Raw genomic sequence first — 25,394 nt, forward strand, 5'->3', positions numbered from 1 at the left:
TTCCAGGTATATAGCAAAGTGATCTAGTAATACCTATACAAATGTCTATTCTTTTTCAGATTCTTTTCCATAATACATTATTACAAGCTATTGAATAGATTGTTGGATGGCATCACCGACTCAATGAACTTAAGTGTGAGAAAGCTCTGGGAGTTGGTGATGGAGGCCTGGCGTGCTGCAGTCCATGGGGTCACAAAGAGTCGGACACAACTGAGCGACTGAACTGAACTAAACTGAACCTGTGCTATACTGTAGGTTCTGGCTGTTCATCTATTTTATTTGGGCTGAACATTTTAAATTGCAGACCATAATAGGATTTGTTCCTTGGAAGGAAAGCTATGACAAACCTGCTGCTGCTGCTAAGTCGCTTCAGTCGTGTCCGACTCAGCGACAAACCTAAACAGCATATTAAAAAGCAGAGACATCACCATGCTGACAATGGTCCATATAGACAAAGCCATGGTTTTTTCCAGTAGTCATGTACAGATGTGATAGTTGGACCATAAAGAAGGCTAAGTACCAAAGAATTAATGCTTTCAAATTGTGGTGCTAGAGAAGACTCCTGAGAGTCCCTGGGACTGCAAAGAGATCAAAGCAGTCAATCCTAAAGGAAATCACGCCTGAATATTCATTGGAAGGACTGATGTGGAAGCTGAAGCTCCAATACTTTGACCACCTGATGCCAAGAGCCAACTCACTAGAAAAGACCCTGATGCTGGGGAAGATTGAGGAACGGAGGAAAAGAAGGTGGCAGAGGATGAGATGGATGGCACCACTGACTCAATGGACGTAAGTTTAAGCAAACTCTGGGAAATAATGAAAGACAGGGAAGCCTGGAGTGCTGCAGTCCATGGGGTCACAGAGACTGGGACACAACTTGGCAACTGAACAACAAAAATAATAGGATAGGATGCCAAGAGCCGACACATATTCATTAGACCTCAAGTATAGAGGGATACAGAGTCAGGTTCTAAACTAATACAAAGAGATCTAAGGGCACGGGTGGGATTCAGGAACTAGAACGCAGAAAACTACATATGATAAGAAAGACCTATTATATACTGCAATCTTTGAACTGTACTCAATAGACTGTAAGAACTTAGAATAGAAAAGAATCTCAAAAATAGTGTATAAATAGTATATAGAGATATATATAACTGAATCACTGCCATACACCTGACACTGACACAATATTGTAAATCAACTATATTTCAATCAAAAATGTTTAAAAAAGAAAGCACAGTAGAAGTATAAGATGCACATATCAGTCAGCTGCCTTCCTAACCACTGAAGGTAAGAGAACAAGCAACAGCCACCGATTTTTTAACACCAAGGGCCTGTTACTGGAGATACAGGGGGACCTCTGTTAGACTCATCCACCTCTTAAACCCTGAAAACTGAGGGAGATGGACCACCAGGGCCAAGGAGGAAATAAACACAATGAGAAGGTAAAAGACTCAGGTGGTCTGAGTTCATTCCTTTCTCCTAACACTTGCCCAAAATTCTTAAGTAAATGCTGTCATCGTTTTAAAAATGAGCAATAATTGCAAAGTAATGAATAGAGGACATCTGCGGTTTTTATATTAAGCACTACTCAGTCATGTCCAATTTTCTGTGACCCTTTGGACTGCAGCCTACCAGGCTCCACTTTTTCAGTTTTTCAGGCATGCTGGAGTGGGTTGCCATTTCCTCCTCCAGGGGATCTTTCTGACCCAGGGATCGAACCTGCGTCTCCTGTGTCTCCTGAATTGCAGGCAGATTCTACTAGATGAGCCAACTGCAAATAAAGTAAAAAGAGACAGAGAGGAGGGAGACTGGAACATAAGCAGAAAATATCCATAGCAAGAAGAACTTCCCAGGAAAATGAAAAAACAAACCATACAAGCTACCACTGTATTAATGAAATGAAAGAAACATAATTTTTTCTTTGTTTGAAAAGTATGAACACAAGCTGGAGGGATGAAAACCACATTAGCAGCAATAACAAGGAAAAACAGAATAAACTAAAAACAAACAAGGTAAAGAGAAATGGATAAAAAGCATACAAATCAAAAGAGCAAAAAGGACAACTAATGAGACGATGCCAGATTTGGAAGACAATGTAAGGTTAATAATTTATAATAATGATATTGATTAAGAAAACTGATACTCAAAGGTATTATGGAGAACATTTTTCAGAAATTAATAAAAACTTAAATCTGTCGAATCTTACCTTGTTCTGGAACAAAGTGACACATACAAAATAAATTGACTGAAGATAATTGCTAGTGAATTTACCGTCTTTTAAGGATTTAAAAATAAGTCGGATATGGGCATCCAGGAAGAATAAAATAACTCAGTCAATAAGAAGCTTTTTAAAAAATTTCAGCCAGCCTCACACTTTACCCCAGTAACTGTCGACACCAAATGGAAAGCCCAAAATTCTGAAAGAAACTAAGATAACCTTCAAGCATAAAAGCAATAAACAATTCTCAAGAATGCAAGAAGACGTATAAGGCTTTCCTCAAATCTACTGGGTGATTAAATTCAACTATCCAAGAAGTAAATCAAGATAATTCAGGAACAGTATAAGAATTGGTGGTAAGCTCTGAGTGGATAGGATGAAAAGACTAAAAACAGTGATTATTAAAATGCATGTGAATGTTTTAAACTTTGACAAAATAAATAATAGTAAGTTACCAACACTGTCAGAATTCAATAAGAAGAGAGGAAGAAGAAAGAAGAAATATGTTGCTTTTATTTTTTTCTAACAAGTGTCAGTGGGCACTGCCAAAAGTGGAAATACCACTTTAAAAAATTGAAATATCAATTTTTTACTTTTTTTTCTATCCTTCAGGGGGAGTTCTTTTAGAAACTGAAATATATTGTTGTGAACAAATATTTATGTAAAATTCATTTATTCCTTCCATTTTATCTATTTCTTTTTTCTATTAGGATACAAATTTAAATATAAAAACCCATGATTCTGGTTTGTGAATTTTACTCTATGTCTAATTGGTAAATCTGTAGACAAAGATGGTGACTCAACAGTAAAGAATCTGCCTGCAGTGTAGGAGACCCAGGTTTGATCACTGGGTCAGGAAGATACCCTGGAAAAGGGGATAGCAACCCCCTCCAGTATTCTTGCCTGGAGAATTCCATAGACAGAGAAACCTGGTGGGCTACATTCCATGGGGTCACAAAGAACTGGACACAAGAGTCAGACACGACTGAGTTACTAACACTTAGACAAAAATACCAGGCTTGATGTTTAATAGGTGCTAACAAATGTTAATTCCCGATAGTAAGATTGGAACAACTTTGGTGGAACAGCTGTTAGTTTTATTTTTGGTATTCTTACTTGTACCTTTCAATAATGCTTAAGTTTTATCTCTCTCTTTCTGTTGTTTGTTTGTTTGGGGTTTTAGTGTTTTGTTTTGTTTGGTTTTTTTGGGGGTCACATTGCATGCCTTGAAGGATCTCAGTTCCCAGATCAAATCCAGGCCCACGACAGTGAAAGTGCTAAGTCCTAACCACTGGACTGCCAGGGAATTCCGGATAATGTTTGAGTCTTAAATAGTGCACACAGTTCTATACTTTTTGCAAAAATCACAGTTATTTTTTTCACAAAAGTTATTTTTTAAAAATTAAAGGAGCAACATCAATAAAGTATGAGGGGAAATGCGATGAAAATTTTTTACCATACAATATAACACCTTCTACCATTTTGGGGAACATTAAATCATCCTGTTGAGAGATGAAGCAAAATTAAAAAGTCAAAAAAACTATAATTCATGAAATAAAAAGATTCACAATCTTTAACAGACATAGAAAAAATATATTAAAATCATTATATTGTCTAAATAAAAAATGAAAACTTTAAAACTTTCTTGAAAAACCATTAGTTAGAATAACTTACAATAATAATTTATAACTGATAAAAATAAAGAGATATGTATGTGTATATAATATCTAATACATGGAAGAATCCAAGTGCAAAGAAATCACAACTCACATACAAGAAATGGAAACCAAAGAAAACAGAGAATATCACAGAAAATGAAAAATGACAAAATACATCAAATGTAGCAAATGGACTAAAAGGCAACAGCCTTTGAAATGGCTTGAAAAATCCAATCAAATTCTGTTTATAAGAGTTACACCTGAAATAAAGTTACAAGTTAAAAAACCATAGACAATAGTATGCCAGTAATAACAAAGTGAACTCAAAGCAAACAAAACAAAACAACAAAAAAAATTTTTAATGAAAGCACATACACCGAAAAAGATCACTTTATATGGGCAAAATGTTTTAAACTAACCAAAAAATAAAATAAATATCACAAACATAAGCTGAATACATAAAACTACAATATATGTCAAAAATATTTAGATAGTCAACAAAAAATTGACGGAAAAATATAGTAATATAAGGCAAACATTCCACTCCTGAGCTAAAACAGATTAATAGAGGAAAATATCAATAAGATTGCACAGGCTCTGAAAGTCACAATATATGTTCCATCCTACTTCCATGAATATTTACAAATATTATGTGGAATATTAAGCCACAAAGGGAATCATTAAAAATATAGCAAAAAGTGTATATATAAGCCAACATTCTTTCTACAAACCACAAAGGCGGGGGGAGACAAATTAACTGCAAATGTTGGACTAAAAAATGAAAGAAAAAGTCTCTTTTGAAATTTAAAATCTCTAATAAATGTCTTCAAAGAAAATAATATCCTATCTATGAGTCTCAATTTTTTTCATATTTAAAAGGGGTTTTAAATGAAAAACCCCATAAGGTCTTTCTAGCCACCCCTTACCCTGACATACACAAACTACAATGACTTTTATGTATCTACCAAGCATATACCATATGTTCAGTTTTCTGACTGATTATTCAATGTGATATGCAAAAGCAGAACAAGTCCCTATATTAAAACAGTGTATGATCAAATTAAGGAGTGAGGAAAAGCAAAGAGGAGTCACCAACACACTATGAATATTTCAGAAATTCAAAGGAGGAGATCAGGGTAGGATGGAAAGGTTTATGTGTGTGACTTGTTAGGACTCAAAGAAGAAATCTGAAAATCCAGAAAAGAAATGGGAAAAACATTCTGGTTAATAATACTATATCAATGAAGGCTAAAGAATAAAACATTAAATACTGATAGCTATAAAAAGTTACTATAATGAAATACAGTCTAGGAAGAAAAACATAGTACTAGACCAAATTGTTTATACTACAAAATGAGTTGTAACAAGATTTTAAAGCACAATGGCTATGGCTGCCAGTTGAAGTCTGGAAAGACTCCCATCACTTTGAATGTCCATTCAAATAGACTTCCACTTTTAGATATATTTCATATCTCCGGAGAGAATAACGTTACCGATAAACAATGATCTTTATTTGCCATTTGGGAAACTGACCATAGCAGAGGTAAGATACTCGGCCAGACATCCACAGCTACTTCATGCAATGAGAGGAAAACAGTGACAGCTAAGAATTTAAAGAACATTATCACATTCGGGCTCTTCTGATTCTGTACACTATATTTGTTTCACATTCCTAGAGTATAACAGACAAAAATTAAAAGAATTAGACTAAAAAACTCTAATCAAGAGTGCCATTTATCCTGAAAAGAAAGTAGGAAACCCAGACAGATTCAAAGTTGGTTTATAATAAACAAGGTAGAGAGGACTAAGACTGCCAAGTAGAAGGGAGTGGGAGGAAATAAAGCATCGTAGTTTCTGAAGAAAATGCTGTTATTACATATAATTGCACCAACCTGATCCAAATCCAATATTTCTTATTCATTGAAAAGAAACATATTAAAATAGCAGCAATTTCCTTTACAAATAAACACATTCAGCCAAGGAAGCTTCTCCTAAAAAAGTTTAACCCTCAAGGTAATAAAAAGCAGGAACAAAGTTATTTAAGTGTTCTAGCTTCAAATCATAACTTCTAAATACAGATATGCTATAGTTAAGTCAGTAACAATTTTTTTAACTTTGTAAAAATTACAATGAAATTCTTTCAAACAGTCTAATCCTATACTTTTACATTAAAGTGCATAAATGTAAGAAAAATCTTCTAATGAATTAGAAATTATTACTATATATTAACTGGAAATCATGAATAGTAATAGCTGCACTTAATTATTTATAATTATGATCTTTAAAAAGCTATGAGAAACAGGAAGTTTCACTTACAAACACCTAAATTTAGGTCTGACAGACAAATTTTGAATATATAGAAATTTGATTCCTCCCTCAAGATATTTTCAGTTATTATATGACTCTTGACTTATAAGTTGCAACTGGACCAGAAACTATAAATTAACCATAAGTATCCATGGAGAAACCAAATCTCTGAGTTTCTGTATGAGTATGGTAAATCTTAAAATAGGCGCACATCCCTTGTAAATACAAGTTACAAGTGTAATGTAAGTATTTCAGCTAAAGATGTTATCTCTATAAGATCTTTCTACCCATTACTCTCCCATGGTCCACATACACACAAAAACCACAGTGAGTTTGTAGTATTTAAAGATACTGGCTCCTAGGGGCATTGAGACTCTAAGCCAGGACGGATCACACACCCACCAGTGTGAATCTGTGTTCTTGCACCTGAGCTGTCACTTGGGGGGCCAAACAGAACAGCTCTTGAGTGGATACATGAACTGCTGCAAGAATTACTCTCCCAGAAGAGAAATACTTGATACTGCCCTGCTGGCAAGATATTTTTCCTGCTCTAAATCCTTGTAAGTAAAACTGATATAAAATGTCTGGTGAATCTGAGTGTTTGGTTGAACTTAAAAGACCATCTGGTAGACTGAAAAACCTAACCTCAAGATCTTAAATTTTTCTTCAGACAGAAAAGAACTGTAATTTGTGTTAAGTGCACAGCATTTTCTCATAAAATATAAGAAGCAATTTCTTTTTAAAATATTCAATGTTTTCAAAACATTGTTTTCATTTTTCCAATAGGTAAGCTTCAGATTAACCATTAATATAAATATAAAGGACTTTCATAGAGCCTCCACAGTAATATTCTACATTCAGCCTCTTAAACTGGGGGGATTAGTCACACTGATCAAATACTGTGAGCATTACTGACAAATTCTCCATATGGTTTTTAAACAGTCAATAAAATTATCTAAATAAGCAGAATAAGTGAATAGATCTGGGAATCCATGAAGCTTTACAGAAAGTTGGTTTTTATACATTTATCGAGATTTTTAATTCTAAACATAATCTGAGATGCTAAAGAGTTTGTCAAGATCTTGCCTCATATACTGACAAGCTATTGCTATTTTTGATAGATTTTGTAGAGTTCATGTTAAGACACGAATTTTGTCTTTCATTTTAAATGCAAAAAAGTGAAAGTGAAGTTGCTCGGTCTGTCCAGCTCTTTGCGACCCCATGGACTGTAGCCCACCGGGTTCCTCTGTCTATGGGATTTCTCAGGCAAGAATACTGGAGTGGGTTGCCATTTCCTTCTCCAGAGGATCTTCCCAAACCAGGGATCGAACCCAGGTCTCCTGCATTGTAGGCAGACGCTTTATCGTCTGGGCCACCAGGGAAGCCTAAGGCCCCCATTTAAAACTTAAGCTGTCTGGCTTCCTCCTGGCACCATCAGGAGAAACTGCTGCCCTAATGTCTAACCCCATCCCCTACATGCAGCAGGATGTACCCAGATTTCCTTCCCATTACTAAAGTTCATCCCTTTATGTCTCAATGGCTTTTTCTTTTCAAGGATCTTTACTAAAAAATGAACTTAACTCAGCACTCTGTTACGACCTAGAGGGTTGGGATGGGGTGGGGGTGGGGGAAGGGAGGCTCTGGAGGGAGGGTATATATATGTAGACATATAGCTGGTTCATTTCGTTGTACAACAGAAACTAACACAACACTGTAAAGCAATTATACTCCAATTTTAAAAATTGAAAAAAAAAATCGACACTCTCTTAAACACATAATCATTAGCAATTCTGCACCATTTGACACAGTAAGTTCTGAAACAAGCCTTGAAGTGTAACATCCTCACAGTCTAATAATAAGTGATCTCTAAGTGGGATGCATTAAATGCTTAAAGAAATCCTCTTCTATTTTAAAGAAAATTATCTATCAGGCAAACTATTTTCTTGAAATCTTAAATTTATAAAGAATATCTTGCTAGAGATACTAAATAAAATGATTAAAGGTGCTAATTAAAGCTTTTTTATATTCTCCTTTTCTAATAAAGACTTCCCTGGTAGCTCAGATGGTAAAGGGTCTGCCTACAATGCAGAAGACCTGGGTTTGATCCCTGGGTTGGGAAGATCCTCTGGAGAAGGAAATGACAACCCACTCCAGTACTCTTACCTGGAAAATCCCATGGATGGAGGAGCATGGTAGGCTACAGTCCAAGGGGGCTCACAGTCCAAGGGGTCTCAAAGAGTCGGACATGACTGAGTGAATTCACTTTCACTTTCTTTCTAATAAAATTTATATTTTAAATTGTCTTCATTGTTGATATTCAACTTCACTTGCCATTTTTTAGTAAAATCATTTGCCACTGTTTCATAAAACTTCTAGTGAATTCCTTCAGATACTCTTTTTAAATTAAACCACTTACTGTAAACAGCCCACTCTTACTGCTACAGGAACATGGGGAAGTTGAGTGGCCCATTTCAGTGTCACATCTTGATAAATATGCAACATATTATTATGGTTTCCAATCAAAGTATTTATTGTTCCTTCAGAAACTATGGATAGAAGAAAGAAAAAGAATAGTAAGACAAAAATCATTTTCAACAGTTTTTACATTCCTTTTAGAGGATTGATGATACAAATTAATTATAACATCTTGACTTACTGCATAAAGATTTTAAATAATAAAACATTATTTTTCAATTTCAAGGTACCAGTACCAAAAAAGTTTTTAATCATTTATAAACATATAAAAACTATATATATAACTAGAGAAACTATAACTAGAGTGGCCAACATTTTTGCACTTTATCTAAAAAGGATGAACTTGATTAATATATTTAACATATTTAAGCTATTGATTTACTAGACATTCACTACAGATAAGTTAGTCTATGAGTCGTTACTATGCTCATTTCTCCTTATAAAAGAGTCTGATGTTCTCTTGGAAGCATCTTGAATAACCACATCTTGGAAAGCATTACTATATACCTGAGGCCAATTCTACAAGTCATTTTGTACAAAGTAAAATGACTGACAAAACCAAATGTGTGCTTTATATCAAACCTCTATTCAAACTTTAAAAGCTAAAATTTCCATTACATGTTCAGTATAAAACTATTTTCCTAGTTCTTTAAAATATATGTAAGTGACTTGGGCTTTTTCTGGTGTATATAACATAGTAACGACATATGGAAAAGATAAAAGAAAATCTTTCTACACACCTGAGCAATATGGGAGAAAACAACTTGGGCTATAATCAAGTTTCTTCATAAATCGGATTTGTCCATTATCCTTAAGGCAAAAAAAGTTTCTCTCACCAAGAACAAAAACAGAAGATGCTGACTGAATGAAAGACACAATACATATATCAAGGGCTTGCTCTCCAATATTTAGAGTCCAATCTACCTGCAAAGGAAAACTTATGATCAATTGCATTGCTAAAAAATATAACATTTCATTCACTTTGATATTAATACAATTAAGAAATGCTTTACAAAAAAGCAGGCATAAAGATTAATCCTCATTCATTTTTTTCTATTACCATATTTCTGATATTTTGTAGATTCTAGTAGTTTTCGCCCCTTTTACCATGTGATATAACAACTGTGGAAAATTCTTAAAGAGATGGGAATACCAGACCACCTGACCTGCCTCTTGAGAAATCTGTATGCAGATAGAAGCAACAGTTAGAAGTGGACAAAGAACAATAGACTGGTTCCAAATCAGGAAAGGAGTACATCAAGGCTGTATATTGTCACTCTGCTTATTTAACTTATATGCAGAGTACATCATGTCAAATGCTGGGCTGGATGAAGCACAAGCTGGAATCAAGATTGCCAGGAGAAATATCAATAACCTCAGATATGCAGATGACACCACCCTTATGGCAGAAAGCAAAGAACTAAAGAGCCTGTTGATGAAAGTGAAAAAGGAGAGTGAAAAAGTTGGCTTAAAACTCAACATTCAGAAAACTAAGATCATGGCATCTAGTCCCATCGCTTCATGGCAAATAGATGGGAAAACAATGGAAACAGTGACAGACATTATTTGGGGGGGCTCCAAAATCACTGCAGATGGTGACTGCAGCCGTGAAATTAAAAGAGGCTTGCTACTTGGAAGAAAAGCTATGACCACCCTAGACAGCATATTAAAAAGCAGAGACATTACTTTGCCCATCAAGGTCCGTCTGGTCAAGGCAATAGTTTTTCCAGTAGTCATGTATAGATGTGAGAGTTGGACTATAAAGAAAGCTGAGCCCTGAAGAATTGATGCTTTTGAACTGTGGTGTTAGAGAAGACTCTTGAGAGTCCCTTGGACTGCAAGGAGATCCAACCAGTCCATCCTAAAGGAAATCGGTCCTGAATATTCATTGGAAGGACTGATGTTGAAGCTGAAACTCCACTACTTTGGCCACCTGACACTAAGAGCCAACTCATTGGAAAAAATGCTGATGCTGGGAAAGACTGAAGGCAGGAGGAGTAGGGGACGACAGAGGATAAGATGTTGGATGGCATCACTGACTCTATGGACATGAGTTTGAGTAAGCTCTGGGAGTTGGTGATGGACAGGGAAGCCTGGCGTGCTGCAGTCCATGGGATCACAAAGAGTTTGATACAACTGAGCAACTTAACTGAGCTGAACTGAACCATGTGATATTAACTATTCAGCAATTCAAACACTCATATAAGTATAATCAAGGAGGTGAAGATCTGTATGTTGAAAACTATAAAACATTGACAAAATAAATTGAAGAGTAAAAATAAAAAGATATGCCATATTCATGGATTTTAAGAATTAATATCCTTAAAATGTCCATACTACTCAAAGTGATCTACAAATGCAAATCCCTATCAAAATTACAAAGGCATTTTTCACAGAAATAGAAAAAATGTGCAAAGCTCATGTGAACCCACAAGACAGCAAATAGCCAAAACAATCTTGAGCAAAAAGAACAAAGCTGGAAGCATCATACTACCTGACTTCAAAATACACTACAAAACTATTCTAATCAAAACAGCATGGAACTGTCATAATAAAATAGACATCTAGACCAATGGAACCGAAGAGGGAGCTGAGAAATAAAACTCTGCATTTACAGTCAACTAGTTCAACAATGGTACCAAGAACATACAATGCAGAATAGGGCAGTATCTTCAAAAAATGGTGTTGGGAAACTTGATATCCATATGCAGAGGAATGAAAATGAACCCCTGTCTCATACTATATACAAAAACCAATTCAAAATAGATTAAAGATTTAAATATAAGAACTAAAGCTGTAAAATCATTAGAAGAAACAGGGAAAAGCTCAATGACTTTTCAGACATGACCTCAAAAGTACAAATGACATTAAAATAGACAAAGGGGATTTCACCAAACTAAAAAAGCTCTACAAGGGGAAAAAAGAGAAAGCTTATTATGGGATTATATGAAATCATATATGTGGAACTTTTGAAAATTGTAAAGCATTATAGAATTTAAAGTCTTTTATTCTATCAAAAAATTAAAAAGCTTCTTCACAGCAAAGGAAGCTATCGGTAGTGTGAAAAGACAATCTATGGAATGGGAGAAAATATTTCCAATAAGGAGTTAATATCAGATAGCTCAACAGCAAAAAAAAAAAAAAAAGAACACTTTAAAACTGGGCAAAAGACCTAAACGTCTTATTTCTCAAAATAAGACATACAAATGACAAATAGATATATTTAAAAATGCTCACCAACACTAACCATCAGGGAAATGCAATGAGATATCACCTTATATCTTTTAGAATGGTTATTATCAAAAAGAAAAGAGATAATGAGTGTTGGTGAGAATGTGCAGAAAAGCAAACCCTGTATACTGCTGGTAGGAATATAAAACATTACATCTACTATGGAAAACAATATGGAGATTCCTCAAAAAATTAAAAATAGAACTACCATATGACCCAACAATCCACTTCTGGGTATGTATCCAAAGGAAGTGAAAACGGAATACTGAGGAGATATCTGCCATCTCATGTTCATTGTAGCATGATTCACAATAGCCAAAACATGAAATCAACCTAACTTCCAATGATGGATGAATGGTTATGAAAACATGATACAGGAAGGGCTGATGCTGTAAAATAGACAGCTGAAGCTCCAGTACCTTGGCCACCTGGCACAAAGAACTGACTCATTTGAAAAGACCCTGATGCTGGGAAAGATTGAAGGCAGGAGGAGAAGGGGGTGACAGAGATGGCTGGATGGCATCACTGACTGAATGGACATGAGTTTGAGCAAGCTCCAGGAGTTGGTGATGGACAGGGAAACCTGGGTGCTGCGGTCCATGGGGTCACAAAGAGTCAGACACAACTGAGTGACTGAACTGAATTGAAAATGAAAAAAATCCTGCCATTTACAATAACATGGATGAACCTGGAGGACATTATGCTAAGTGAAATACGTCAGGCTCAGAAAATGAATACTGTATGACCTCACTTACCTGTGGAATCTAAAAAAGTCAAAATGATAGAAGCAGAGAGTAGAATTTTGGCTTCCAGGACCGGGATATGGGAGACATGAGGATATACTGGTCAAGGGGTACAAAGTTTCAGTTATGCAGGATGAATTAGTTCTGAAGATCTAACATACATATAGTTATAATACTGTATTGTATACTCCAAATTTGCTGAGAGATCTTAATGATCCTACCACAAATATATATACACATATACATACACACACATACACACACACATATATATATACACATGAGGAGACAAATAAGTGTTAATTTACTTAGTTCTGGCAATCATTTCGCAATTGATACATATATCAAAACATCTCACAGTACACAGCAAGTTTACATAATTTTATTTGTAAATTATACTTCAATAAAGCTAAAGGGAAAAAAGGCAGGCAGAGAAGAGGGTGAAAGAATATCGTATGTAAAATGAGCTGCCTGTATAAAGGTCCTGTCAGGAAGGGGAGGGCCCATGGCTTATTGAAAAGAATACACATAAAGAAGATGCCTGGCTCCACTGAAATTTTTCCATAATAAAGCTGTTGCATTTACTTTTCAAATCAAATTTAAAAATCAACAAAACCTACAGTCAAACTGCTATAAGTATGTTTCTATATAGAAACAATTTTGAAAATATCAATAATATAGAGCAGTTGTCAAGCTACTATAGTAGTATAGATAGGCTCCTCTATACATAAGAGCTCCTCCAGGGTATCTTCATCTCTCAGAACATGGTCAATGTTTAATAAATGTTTCTTAAAATAATGAAGGAATGAATGTAAAATAGACATATAATGAAAAAATCAGTCCCCAGTCAATTATTAATGTTTCTAAATCAAGAAAGCCTACAGGAGCAAAGATATACTATTTTGAAAAGCTTTGGATGATAGGCACATATTGTAAACAGCAATGACAATGAGATGAATGTACAAAGGCATCTGGACAAAGAGGAAGTAAGATTACCTTCAAAGTTAGGCTTTGAAGCAAGAATCAAGAATCAACAAACAAAAGGTCAAAGAAGAGATGCGAAAAGTCACATTAAAGATACATATAAATTTCATGCCATTCAAAAAATGATTTAGGTATTCATCTATCTACTTTTGGATTAAAGTATCTGAAGAAGGTATGAAATCTAAATGGGACTAGTCAGAGAGGCAAATGTCATCTGTGTGTATATAAGAAGAATCTGGAATAGAGGGATAGCACAGGGCATATAGGCATTTATGCACATTTATGCATCAGAGTATCTTCATCTCAATTAGGCTTCACACCAAATCATTCAACAGTAAAAAAAAATTTTTTCTTTTTTTTTAGACAAATCATTCAGGCTTTCCTGGTGGTTCAGTGATAAAAGAATCCACTTATCAATGAAGGAGACACAGGTTCGATCCCTGGACCAGGAAGATCCCACATAGCACGGAGCAACTAAGTTGGTGTGCCACAGCTATTGAGCCCATGTTCTAGAGCTCACACTGTGCCTACGTGATGCAGCTACTGAAGCCCATGCATCCCAGAGCGCGGGCTCCACAACAAGAGAAGCCACCACAATGAGAAGCCCTCCCACCGCAACTAATAGTAGCCCCCACTCGCCGCAACTAGAGGAAGGCCTGCACAGCAAGGAAGACCCAGCACAGTCAAAAATAAAAAAATATTTTAAAAAACATAAATTATTCAATTATCACTTAGTTCAAGTGTAGTTCACCTATGCAGAAAGATTCCACTGAACAAAAAGACATGAACATCAAGTCCTAAGGTAGTGACATTTCTCATCACAATTTAACAGACTTGCATTCTAGCATTATTTGTCAGCACTTGTAACTCAGGCTGATGTGTCTCTGACTCCGAGAGATGACAATTCATTCAGAGTGGATAAGCAGAGTTTCTGAGGCCATAGGCTGCGATCCAGCCACTAAATACTTTCAGTTCACTAGGGATGGAGTGCCACTCTTTGCAAATTTCCCTTAAGAAATATACCATATTCTATATTAATGAGCCTCAAAATACACAATAGTTTACCAAGAACAATCATTTTAAAATCCTTCCACTTCCAGCCATGATACAGCGACAGGAAAAAAATTCTACCGTCCCACCTGAAACAACCACAACATGGACAAAATGTTTGAAACAACGGTTTGTGAAGAATTGGATATCAGAAAACAAAAGACAGCAATCCCTTGAAAACAGAAAACAAATGAGGTGAGTGGTATTAACTGCCCCAGCCATGAGAGCGTTTTTAGGCCATGGGACAGGGAGAAGAAACCCAGGCAAAGCCCACAAGGCCCCCTGGGTTGAGGAGATGAATGCTAACAGTTGAGAGAAACCAAGGCAGCTAGAGTTCACAAGACAGCATGCTAAAAAAGAGAGAGCAACACAAGGACAGAACTCTGAGACCTGTTAAGAATTCTCTCGGATATTCAGTTGAGTACTTATCAGCACATTTATGTAGAAAATTACTCAAAGCCAGGGAAAGAACCACCCAAAAGGATTAGCGGTAACAGTGCCCAGCATTTACACAGGGCCTGGAATACTGCCTGTGCTCACAAGCCAGACTGGGACACCTCATAATTTACAGGGAGTTGGAAAGAACTTTCAGAAGGCTAGTACCTCAGAAGGGGGTACAAGTAGCCCCAGAATGAGCACTGCTCTGGTCCCACCTAACAAGACTCGAAAGCAAGACCAAAAAGGATCAGACTGTTTCCAAGTAACTTAACTGTCTTCCAGGCTGAGGCTCAAAAAGATTTATAGAAATATAAAAGTACATAGCTTCAAACAAAGTGAAACTGACTATATCCTGCTGCTGCTGCTAAGTCACTTCAGTCATGCCTGACTCTGTGCGACCCCATAGAGAGCAGCCCACCAGGCTCCCCCGTCCCTGAGATTCTCCAGGCAAGAACACTGGAGTGGGTTGCCAGTTCCTTCTCCAATGCATGAAAGTGAGAAGTGAAAGTGAAGTCACTCAGTCGTGTCTGACTCTTAGCGACCCCATGGACTGCAGCCTACCAGGCTCCTCCATCCAATATCCTGGCATCTAATACTTAGACAGCAGCACAGAGGCAGAACTCAGATCTGTTAAGAATCTTCTCAAATAAGCTGAGTACATATCAGCACATTCATGCAGAAAATTACTCAAAGCCAGGGAAAGAACGACCCAAAATGTGGTTTTTAGTAGTTTTAGTTTTTCTTTTTAATTATCAAGCATGTAAAGAAACAAGAAAATGTGATCCATAATGTAGAGAGAAATAAACTGTATTACATACAGTTTATAATCCTTATGTTAAATAAATTGTATCTATTTAATTTAAAAAGTGTACAAGGAAGATGTTTTTTCAAACACCTAAATTGAACTTGTAGAGATAGAAACTATACTGCTGCTGCTAAGTAGCTTCAGTCGTGTCCACCTCTGTGCGACCCCAGAGATGGCAGCCCACCAGGCTCCCCCGTCCCTGGGATTCTCCAGGCAAGAACACTGGAGTGGGTTGCCACTTCCTTCTCCAACGCATGAAAGTGAAAAGTGAAAGCGAAGTCACTCAGTCGTGTTCAACTCCTAGCGACCCCATGGATTGCAGCCTACCAGGCTCCTCTGTCCATGGGATTTGCCAGGCAAGAGTACTGGAGTGGGCTGCCATTGCCTTCTCTGAGAAACTATACTAGACAGGAATTAATACCAGATTAGACATTACAGACAAAGTATTAGTGACCTTGAAAACACAGTAGTAGAGATTATCCAAAATGAAATAGAAAAAAGAATTTTTTAAACCAAAGAGCAAATCTGTGACCAATAGGGTAACTTCAAGTAGCCTAAATGTATGTGTAATTGAGTGAGGAGGAAAAAAGATGGAGAACAGAAAAATATCTTTGAAGAATAGCTAAAAAATTTTCTAAATTTCATGAAAACTATAAATTCACAAGTACATTAAGTTCAACAAATCTATAAGCACCAAAAAAAAAGGAATGAAAGAAAACTATACAAAACACATTATAATCTAACTGCTCAAAAGAAGTGATAAGAAAAAAATCTGAAAAACACATGGAGAAAAAAGATATTGTGTACCAAGGAACCAAGATAAGATGAAAGATTTCTTATGGGAACAATACAAGCTAAAAGATGGAGGAGATGTCTCCTCCTAAAGGAGGAAATCAAGATGGCAGAGTTGGAAGATGTAGAACTTACTTGCTGCATCAAACACAACAGAAATACCTCCATATGTGGAACAATTCTCAGCAAAAAATAAGCTGGCAGAAAGACTCCTGTACAACCAAGGCTGAGAAAGAGATTCACATGTAATGAGGCAGCAAGGGAAGAGAAACAATCACCTGTACCCAAGGGAGAGAATTCAGAGGAGAAGAGAGATTTCACAGGCAGAGATCCTCCCTGGGAAGTGAGCAGTTGGAGCTACATATTAGGCACCCCAGTCCTGGGGTCCTCCACAAAGAAGAGGAGCCTCTTGACTGGTTGGAGTGCTGGTAGGACTAACAGGAAGGCTGGGGAAAGCCTTCTGTTCCCGAAGGAGTACACGCAAGTTTGTTCACTCCTGAAACAGGGCAGAAAGTGCAGATCAGAACTTTCTGAGTATCTGACTGGCTTTTCACAACTGTCCCATGAACAAACTGAATGTTCCAGCCCCACTTACGTCATATTGCAGCTCCACACTGGAGCGAGAGCTAACGTGACCGTGGAAAGAACCCAGCCATTAGACATAAAGGCAGCTAAGACCCAAAGCAATGTCTAAGCAGGGAGGGGACAGTCATGATTGGTACACGCCCAGGCAGCACCACATCAATCTCTTCAATAAGCGGTGCCGGCAAAACTGGGCAGCTAAATGTGAAAGAATGAGATTACAACATTTCATCACACCTTACGCAAAAATAAACTCAGAGTGGATTAAATATCTAAATTTAGTCCAAAAACCATAAAACTCAAACATTTTTGCTTCAAACTACTTCTCAAAGTTACCAAATTTCACTTGTGCACAAACTTAATCTTTGCAGGCTGTGAAAAATTTTCATCTTTTACTTATATTTCATCATGCATCTATACTAGTAGCAACATTTTTGTCTATTAAAGGAATTTTTAAATTTTTATTTTGTTAGTTTATAATCACCGCAGTTCAAAGTGACCTCATCTGTACATTATAATCCTAGTGGCACAGTTCTATAATCTGGTACATTGTTACCATGACTAGGCATGCGTCTCCATTGCTCAATAACAGCTAACTAAATTTTCTGATCACTGACATAACCTTAACACAGAAAACGTCTGAAATGTATTTTTTTAAATTTTTCTTCCCAGGAATTCTTATTCTGAACAAACATCTGTGACTAGATATAACATTACTAAAATTTTTATATATTTTAAAAAGGCCTTACAACTAGTCTTTTTCCAGACCCATGTTTTTGTTGTTCAGTCTCTTGTCTTTTATCTGCATCCGTTGCAAAAGCAAGTACTTGGTATCTGTTTAAAAGATATGGAATAACTGTAAGTGACTTTATAGTTAAAATGTGTAAGTTACTTTAAAAGCACATAATCTCAATATAATTAAATTTTTAAATATACATAATCTACAAATCTTATGTATCACCTTCTCCTTGATTTTAAACATTGTAAAATTTCGTGAATGAATTTAGTAATGAATTCTACTGAATGATGACGAATTTGTACTGTGGCATAAGACTATGTAAAACTGTAATGATAACGAAATTGTAACCATATGACCCAAAATTCAATATTGGGGAAATAGCTCAGCCAAATGTCAAAGTATCTCCCATTAGAATTTTATGTGATAAATAACAATATTCAATAAAGATCCAGTACCAAAACCCAAAATAGAGAAAAATACAAATGATGCAAAACAACCAGATGAGTTATTGCAACCATCCCCAAAAAAGTGGCAGTAGAAATTATTAATATCTGTGGACCCCAGAAGGTCTGAGTTTAATTCCCAGCTGAACCATTAACTAGTTGAGAAAATTTTTGAAAATTAATCACTCTATGCCTTAATCTTTCTTATCTATAAAATGGGAATAATAATCTTAACTCAAGCATTGTTAGAAGAATTTAAAAAATAATTTAACTGTCTGGTACAGTATCTGATAGGGTTTCCCTGGTAGCTCAGCTGGTAAAGAATCCACTTGCAATGCAGGAGACCCCAGTTTGATTCCTGGGTCAGGAAGTTCCCTGGAGAAGGGACAGGCTACCACTCCAGCATTCTTGGGCTTCCCTGGTACCTCAGACGGCAAAGAAGCCGACTGCATTTGGGAGACTTGGGTTTGATCCCTGGGTTGAAAAGATTCCCTTGAGGAGGACATAGCAAACCACTCCAGTATTCTTGCCTGGAGAATCCCCATGGACAGAGGAGCCTGGTGGGCTACAGTCCATGGGGTCACAAAGATTTGGACATGACTGAGCAACTAAGCACAGCACAATATCTGATATACACTAGATACCCAATTTTTGACTGACAGGTTGACAAATAGATACAGATTTCTATATACACAGAGATAAATCACCTAGTAATTTATCTGGTATGTAATAAGTTCTCAATAATGGACATTATGGACATTAGGACTTTCTATCAGTATTTTATTTCAACAGCAACATTTAATACGACATTGTAAATCAATTGTAAGACAATAAAATAAATTTTTTAAAAATTGTAACATTTAGCTCAGACCATCTTTCAAAACAACTGATAAATATCATTCAATTTAGAAATGATTTAGACAATAAAGTTTAAATTCCCTAATTTCCATTAATTTATGGTATATTTTCAGAGTAATAATCCTACTCAAAATGAAGAAATTTTAGGCTCATAGATCCCTTTCCACTTTCAATAGGTAAGAGAAAAATTAGTAAAGAGATATGTTCAGATAGCTCCTATTGTCTAAGAGAAAGATGTCTGATAGTGTAAACATCAGGGACTTTAATGAAGAAAGGCAATGTAGAATATCTAAATAAGCACTAAAATGTACACTAGTATTTCAATGTTATATACCAACTTGTAAAGTATTCTATTCCAGTCAGCAATATTTCATTTGTAAAAAGCCTCCGATTTTTAGTGAATGAATAATGACTATGAATTATGATAGATTTTGCAGTACATTCATGAAAACCGGTCTTTCAGTTAATAAGAAAGCTTAATGCATATAAAGTTCATTCATTCAATAAACACATAGTAGGGATCTCATACAAGCATTAACAAGGGGGAAAACTACAACATGACCTATATCCACCAAGACCTTCCAAAGTAGTTGAGGAGATTCATATATAATACAAACAAATAAGTGTAACTCAGAGTGCACTGTGCTGAGTGGTATGTATATAAGTACCAAAGGAATATGATAGAAACAGGTAACATGGGTATGTTAGGGTAAGCACACTGACTGAAACCGCCCACCCTGGCCAGGCACCATAGTAACCATTTGCATGAGTTGTTTTATGACAGGAGGTCCTGGTAAGGACCATGGAACTACTAAGCCACCACCAACCAGAAGGGTTCAGGAAAGGTCAAAAGGAGACACCACATGTCCGACCACCTCCCAGAATCCTTCTTTCTGCCATCAATCTTGGTTGAACAAAGCATGCACCACTAGGAAGGACTCTGAGTCAGAATGATTGGCTAAAGACAACCCAAAAACTAATCCCATCACCATAAAACCCAAGACTGCGAGCCACAAGCCACGTGGCAGAGCTGTTCTCCTGGGTTCCCTTACCCTACTGCTCTCCACCCGGGTGCCCTTTCCCAATAAAATCTCTTGCTTTGTCAGCACATGTGTCTCCTCGGACAATTCATTTCCAAGTGTTAGACAAGAGCCCAGTTTCGGGGCCTGTAAGGGGTCCCCCTTCCTGCAACAGGTGGAGGAAATATATATGTTCTTGGTATCAGTTAAGGAGGAGAAAGCTAGGTTTTGAAGAAAGAGTGAAAACTCATCATGCTGTTAAAGACTAAAAAACATTATGGCAAAGCAAACAACACATGCAAAGGCATGCAGCAGTAAAAGAGACATCAAAGGCTACGGCAGGAGCTTAGGAGAGATGCCTGGCAGAGAGGAATAAGTCATAGGAAATGAGACCCAAAAAACAGCAGCAGGCTGAAGATCTCAACCTTGTAAAACCATGCTAAAAAATTCCATAGGCAGTTGCAGCAAATACCATCTGAGAATGACCTTCAATATCCCTAGGTCTTCAAAACTCCCAAATAATTACACCTCACACTCTGACCAAATAGGATTCCTTTAGTCTTCCTGGTTCACGATAACAGAAATAGTGTGCACTGGTGACTAAAACATCAGTCCAGAGCTGGTCTTAATGGACCAGCTCTAATGGACCAGTCCTAATGGATTTAACCTCAGGCAATAATTAACATAGGCAGTTCATTTCCTGCAGACACCAACCTACCAGAGGATAATATGGATATTAATGAGGTTGTTGAAAAAATCCAAAGCTTTTGAGCTGTTTGAAGCTTCTTATATAACTGTAGAGAGTTATTATTTCATCTGAGGCATAAGTGAACCCCTAAAGTGGTCTCATTAACATCAAAACAACATGCAGAGACACAGCCAAAATTCACTCCTGATTTCTAAATCCAGAACAATTCTCTTCTTGGAAGACAGCTCAGAAGAGGATTTTATTCCTAAACATAACTGGCAATAAATTTAGATGATGACAAACTTCCAATAGCATTTATTTCACAATTCTTTATTAAATTTGCTTAACTGGGATCAATAATGTACATGGAAATCTATTTTCAGAACTGAACAACTCCAAGCAGACTTGGAAATTCTGAAATAAAACACTTGGATATTTTCTCTTATCACTCAAGTGTTCAGTGATATAAGCTAAAGAATAAAATTCCCTTATTAAAAGTGCTGAAAGAATAATCAGGTCCAATGTAAAAAAAATTTCATGAAAGACTGTCATACATATTTTTCAGAACAGAAAGGCACTAATCACAGATACAGCAAGTCCAGGTGAACCATGGTATTTTTTGAACCAATAGTCACAAATGCTTAACAGGTCCCATAGAGCACCAATGACAAACTCAACCATATAATTTAGTGCTCTTCTGTATCACATCATAAAAACAGCAGCAAGTAACTAAAAGATGGATTGAGGTGTCACAGAAATACAAAAGTAAACCCTCCAAAATCATTTATTTTCAAATGAAAAATAGCTGTCACCTGAAAGCGTGCCAGATTTGGGAACTTTGATAATTTAACCTGTAGAATTCTACTAGAATTGGAAGCTCTGATACAAAGCATTACTATGTTCATTCCAACAATAGCTAAAACATTCTTGATTGTGCTAGTGAGAATCATTTTCATTGAAAGATTCCAGTAACAAAATAGAAGGTTTCCTCATAAACTTTTCATTCCTTCATACATTAATATTAACATTTCATTAACATAATGTTAACATAACATTAACATTTCATTCCTTCATTCATTAACAGGTAGATCTTGTTAAACACCTACTTTAAAAGAATAGACATCAGAAAGGCCCGTCAAAGTCTAGATTAGAGATAACAAAAACAGAATTCCAACTGAAAATATAAAGACCTGAATGTCAATCAGAATGCAAAGCAAGAGCTGAGTAAGAGGGGAAAAAATGTAGACAAATCATGATTTACTGCCTAAATTATTCTGACAAGGAAAGAAAGAGAAAAATAAAAGACCGTCCAAGTTGGCAAAAACATGGCCAAGGGAATGGCCACAGGCCCCGTCTCTACCAAAAAAAAAAAAAAAAAAAAGGCAATTCTCTCACTTTCAAAGAAAAACAACATTCAAAGTGTGTCCCTGAATTAGAAGCACCTGGAGCATGTATTTGTAATGATTTCTGGATCTTTTTCCCAAACCTACTAAATCAAGATCTACAGGGTTGGAGCTTGAGAATCAGCAAACATACATTTTATAAAAGAAGGCCCAGATGATTCTTATGTACAGTAAAGTTTGAGATTCATAGCCTTCTCCAGTTCCTATCTGAACATAACTTATCTGTATTCAAAGTAATTAAAGATCAATATCAAAAATGAAGATGAATTATGTCTTAAAAGCCTTTTATATTAACTGATTATAGATTTAATGAAGCCTCCAAAGACCAAAACTACAGTTCTCTTGCTTTCTCCCATCCTAAATTATACCTGTGATTATCATTTAAAACTGTGATTATCATTTAACCTATTATACTTAAAAGTGTATATAAATACAATATAGCGCTTAATGTTATAAACCCTCTTAATTGTCATCATTTCATAATAATCACAAATCCCATGCATTTTACCATTATAAAAGATTCACATAATAAATAAAGTGTGTACTTTTTAGTTCTAGATGAAGATCAATTTAATAGATCAGTATGCTGGAGAATCACCACAGTTAAAACAGTATGAGTTTCTGTGAGATTAAACCTTCACACTAAAGAAACCTACACATTGCTTCCTAAACTAATCACTCCTGGAGTTATTACCAAATTAATTCCTACATATTTCAAAGAGTATTACATATTAATTCCACATATTTCAAAGAGTAAGTCATGGGACATTCAAATCTTTATATCGTGACCCCAGTGTAACACTGCTAGTATCACACTATTTGGCAAGAACTAGGGTGGAAAGCTGAAATCCAGATCTCCTCAATATTGCTTAAGTTTTGGCAGGATTGAATGAATTATACAGATTTTTTTTTCAGTGTCTCAAAACAATTATACTATTTTATTTATTACCAGTAGCAATGCCACAACTTATTCATCTCCTTTGGACAAGAGCCATAGGCACTGTAGAAGGAACATGACATAATGATACACTACCTCCATCAGTTAACTTCTGCTTAGTCACAAATATTTGCTTATTTTCAGAGTTTTAAATCCTCATTGCCTTAACAATAATTCTCAAAGCGTAGATGGTCACTTATCAAGGGAAAACTACGTTAACTTGCAATATACACAATAATAAAACTTGAGGCAAAAATTTGCAGCTGTTGCCTGATGAATTTATATACTTCCTTCCTGCCTTGGGAAAAATCATGTGGCCAAAAACAATACTGAAAGGCTATAATGAAGTGCTGCCTAGATGTTTAAAGTTCTAAATGCTGCCATCAGTAAGATAACAAAAATAAAGTTGCTGAAGATATTATAATTCTCCAAGACTATTTCTTTTCCCAGAATGGATATCTACATTTTTTTTCCCATTCTCTCTTCCAACAAAAAGCATAGCCTCAAAACTAGAAACCGTAATTCTTATTGAAACTTAGCTGGTAGAAGAAAAACGGGTCTCTCTCAAACACAATTCACCAAAATCGATAAAAATTTCTAGTGAAAAGGGTCATTATCATACTTCACTTCTGTGGACTGTTCTTTTAAAAACATTCATAATAACACTTGTATTTCTTGCCAGTATTCTTCTCATGTCACATGCATTCTTTTTTTTTGTTATAAAATCATTCTATATATGTATTTGTATCTGAGTGTTTTTCATTTACCCTGTGTTTTATTATTTATAATTCAGGGAACAATCACAATAATTATTGAGCATTTTCTATTGGTAAGGAATCCATTTGCCAATGCAGGAGACGCAAAAGATGCAGGTTCCATCTCTGGGTTAGGAAGAAACCCTAGGGAAGAAAATGGCAACCCGCTCCAGTAACCTTGCCTGGAAAATTCCATGGACAGAAAAGCCTGGTGGGCTACAGTCCACAGGGTTGCAAAGAGTTGGACACTGCTGAGTGTGCATGCACGCGCGTGTGCACACACACACACCCCATGGTAACTTAACATACACTTAATCCTTCTTAATCCGCCAAAATAGATGTTGCTATCTCCTTTACATTCAGGATAAGACCACCGTTTTACACAGCTGAGAGTCGCAAAATCAGGACTTCAATCCACGTGTGCCTCTCTCCAAATCCTTCCTCTCAATCTCTGCACTATACTGCCTTGCAAATATTTTATATGTAAATTATATCCACTAAGTCACCACAATTACATTATAACAACAAAATCACTCTCCTTTTTATTTGCTATATTCAAGCTCTTTGGGGAAAAGAATTGATCAGCAGCATCAGTTCAGTGCAGTTCAGCTCATTCAGTCATGTCCGACTCTTTGCAACCCCATGAATCGCAGCACGCCAGGCCTCCCTGTCCATCACCAATTCCTGCAGTTTACCCAAACTCATGTCCATTGAGTCGGTGATACCATCCAACCATCTCATCCTCTGTTGTCAGCAGCATACGCACACACAAAAAAAAATCATGATTCCAAAGATTCAAGATCCATACTCACTTGTAACTTTCCACTTGATGGCAGGAAGAAGCAGTAATGAAGGAATCTGTTCGGGAACTGTAAGCAAGAGGGCCGGGTAAAAGAGAGCCAGGGAGAAACCTCCCAAAAGCATAGCTTTCCTGCTCAAACACCATCAGCATCCCATCCACAGACTGGATACAAATTAAATCACGACCTAAAGAAAAATTAAAGGAAATTAAATGACATATTCATTTTATAAATACAATGATTTTATCACTGTTCAACACAAAGTTAATTTTTCCCGCCAGGGGCAAAATGAGCAGCTTAAATCTTAGAATGCAAACCAATGAAGCTATAAGATTATTGTATTTCACTCTATACACATTTCCCAGTTTTTTCATTATTCATGTCTATAGTTTTAAATATACTTGTTTTCATTTACATGAGCTAAAATTTCTAGCTCAAGATAATCCCTGACAATAGTCATGAC

At 36.2% G+C, this 25,394-nt stretch overlaps 1 protein-coding gene across 4 annotated transcripts in view; it reads right to left on the bottom strand.

Moving 5' to 3' along the window:
* Positions 1 to 25,394, bottom strand: part of BBS9 (Bardet-Biedl syndrome 9) — a 471,120-nt gene that overhangs the window by 326,728 nt on the left and 118,998 nt on the right. For all 4 annotated transcript variants that reach the window (XR_011256695.1, XM_069588065.1, XM_069588067.1 and 1 more), the window contains 4 exons: positions 24,944 to 25,118; positions 18,039 to 18,123; positions 9,405 to 9,588; positions 8,606 to 8,735 (listed from right to left, as the gene is read on the bottom strand). Coding sequence is in view for 3 of the 4 variants with exons in the window: in XM_069588065.1 (XP_069444166.1) it covers positions 8,606 to 8,735; positions 9,405 to 9,588; positions 18,039 to 18,123; positions 24,944 to 25,118 (574 nt within the window). In the remaining variant the exon portion in view is untranslated. The remainder of the gene's footprint in view (positions 1 to 8,605; positions 8,736 to 9,404; positions 9,589 to 18,038; positions 18,124 to 24,943; positions 25,119 to 25,394) is intronic.

Source organism: Ovis canadensis, chromosome 4, assembly GCF_042477335.2.
Source record: "Ovis canadensis isolate MfBH-ARS-UI-01 breed Bighorn chromosome 4, ARS-UI_OviCan_v2, whole genome shotgun sequence".
Lineage (NCBI taxonomy): Eukaryota > Metazoa > Chordata > Mammalia > Artiodactyla > Bovidae > Ovis > Ovis canadensis.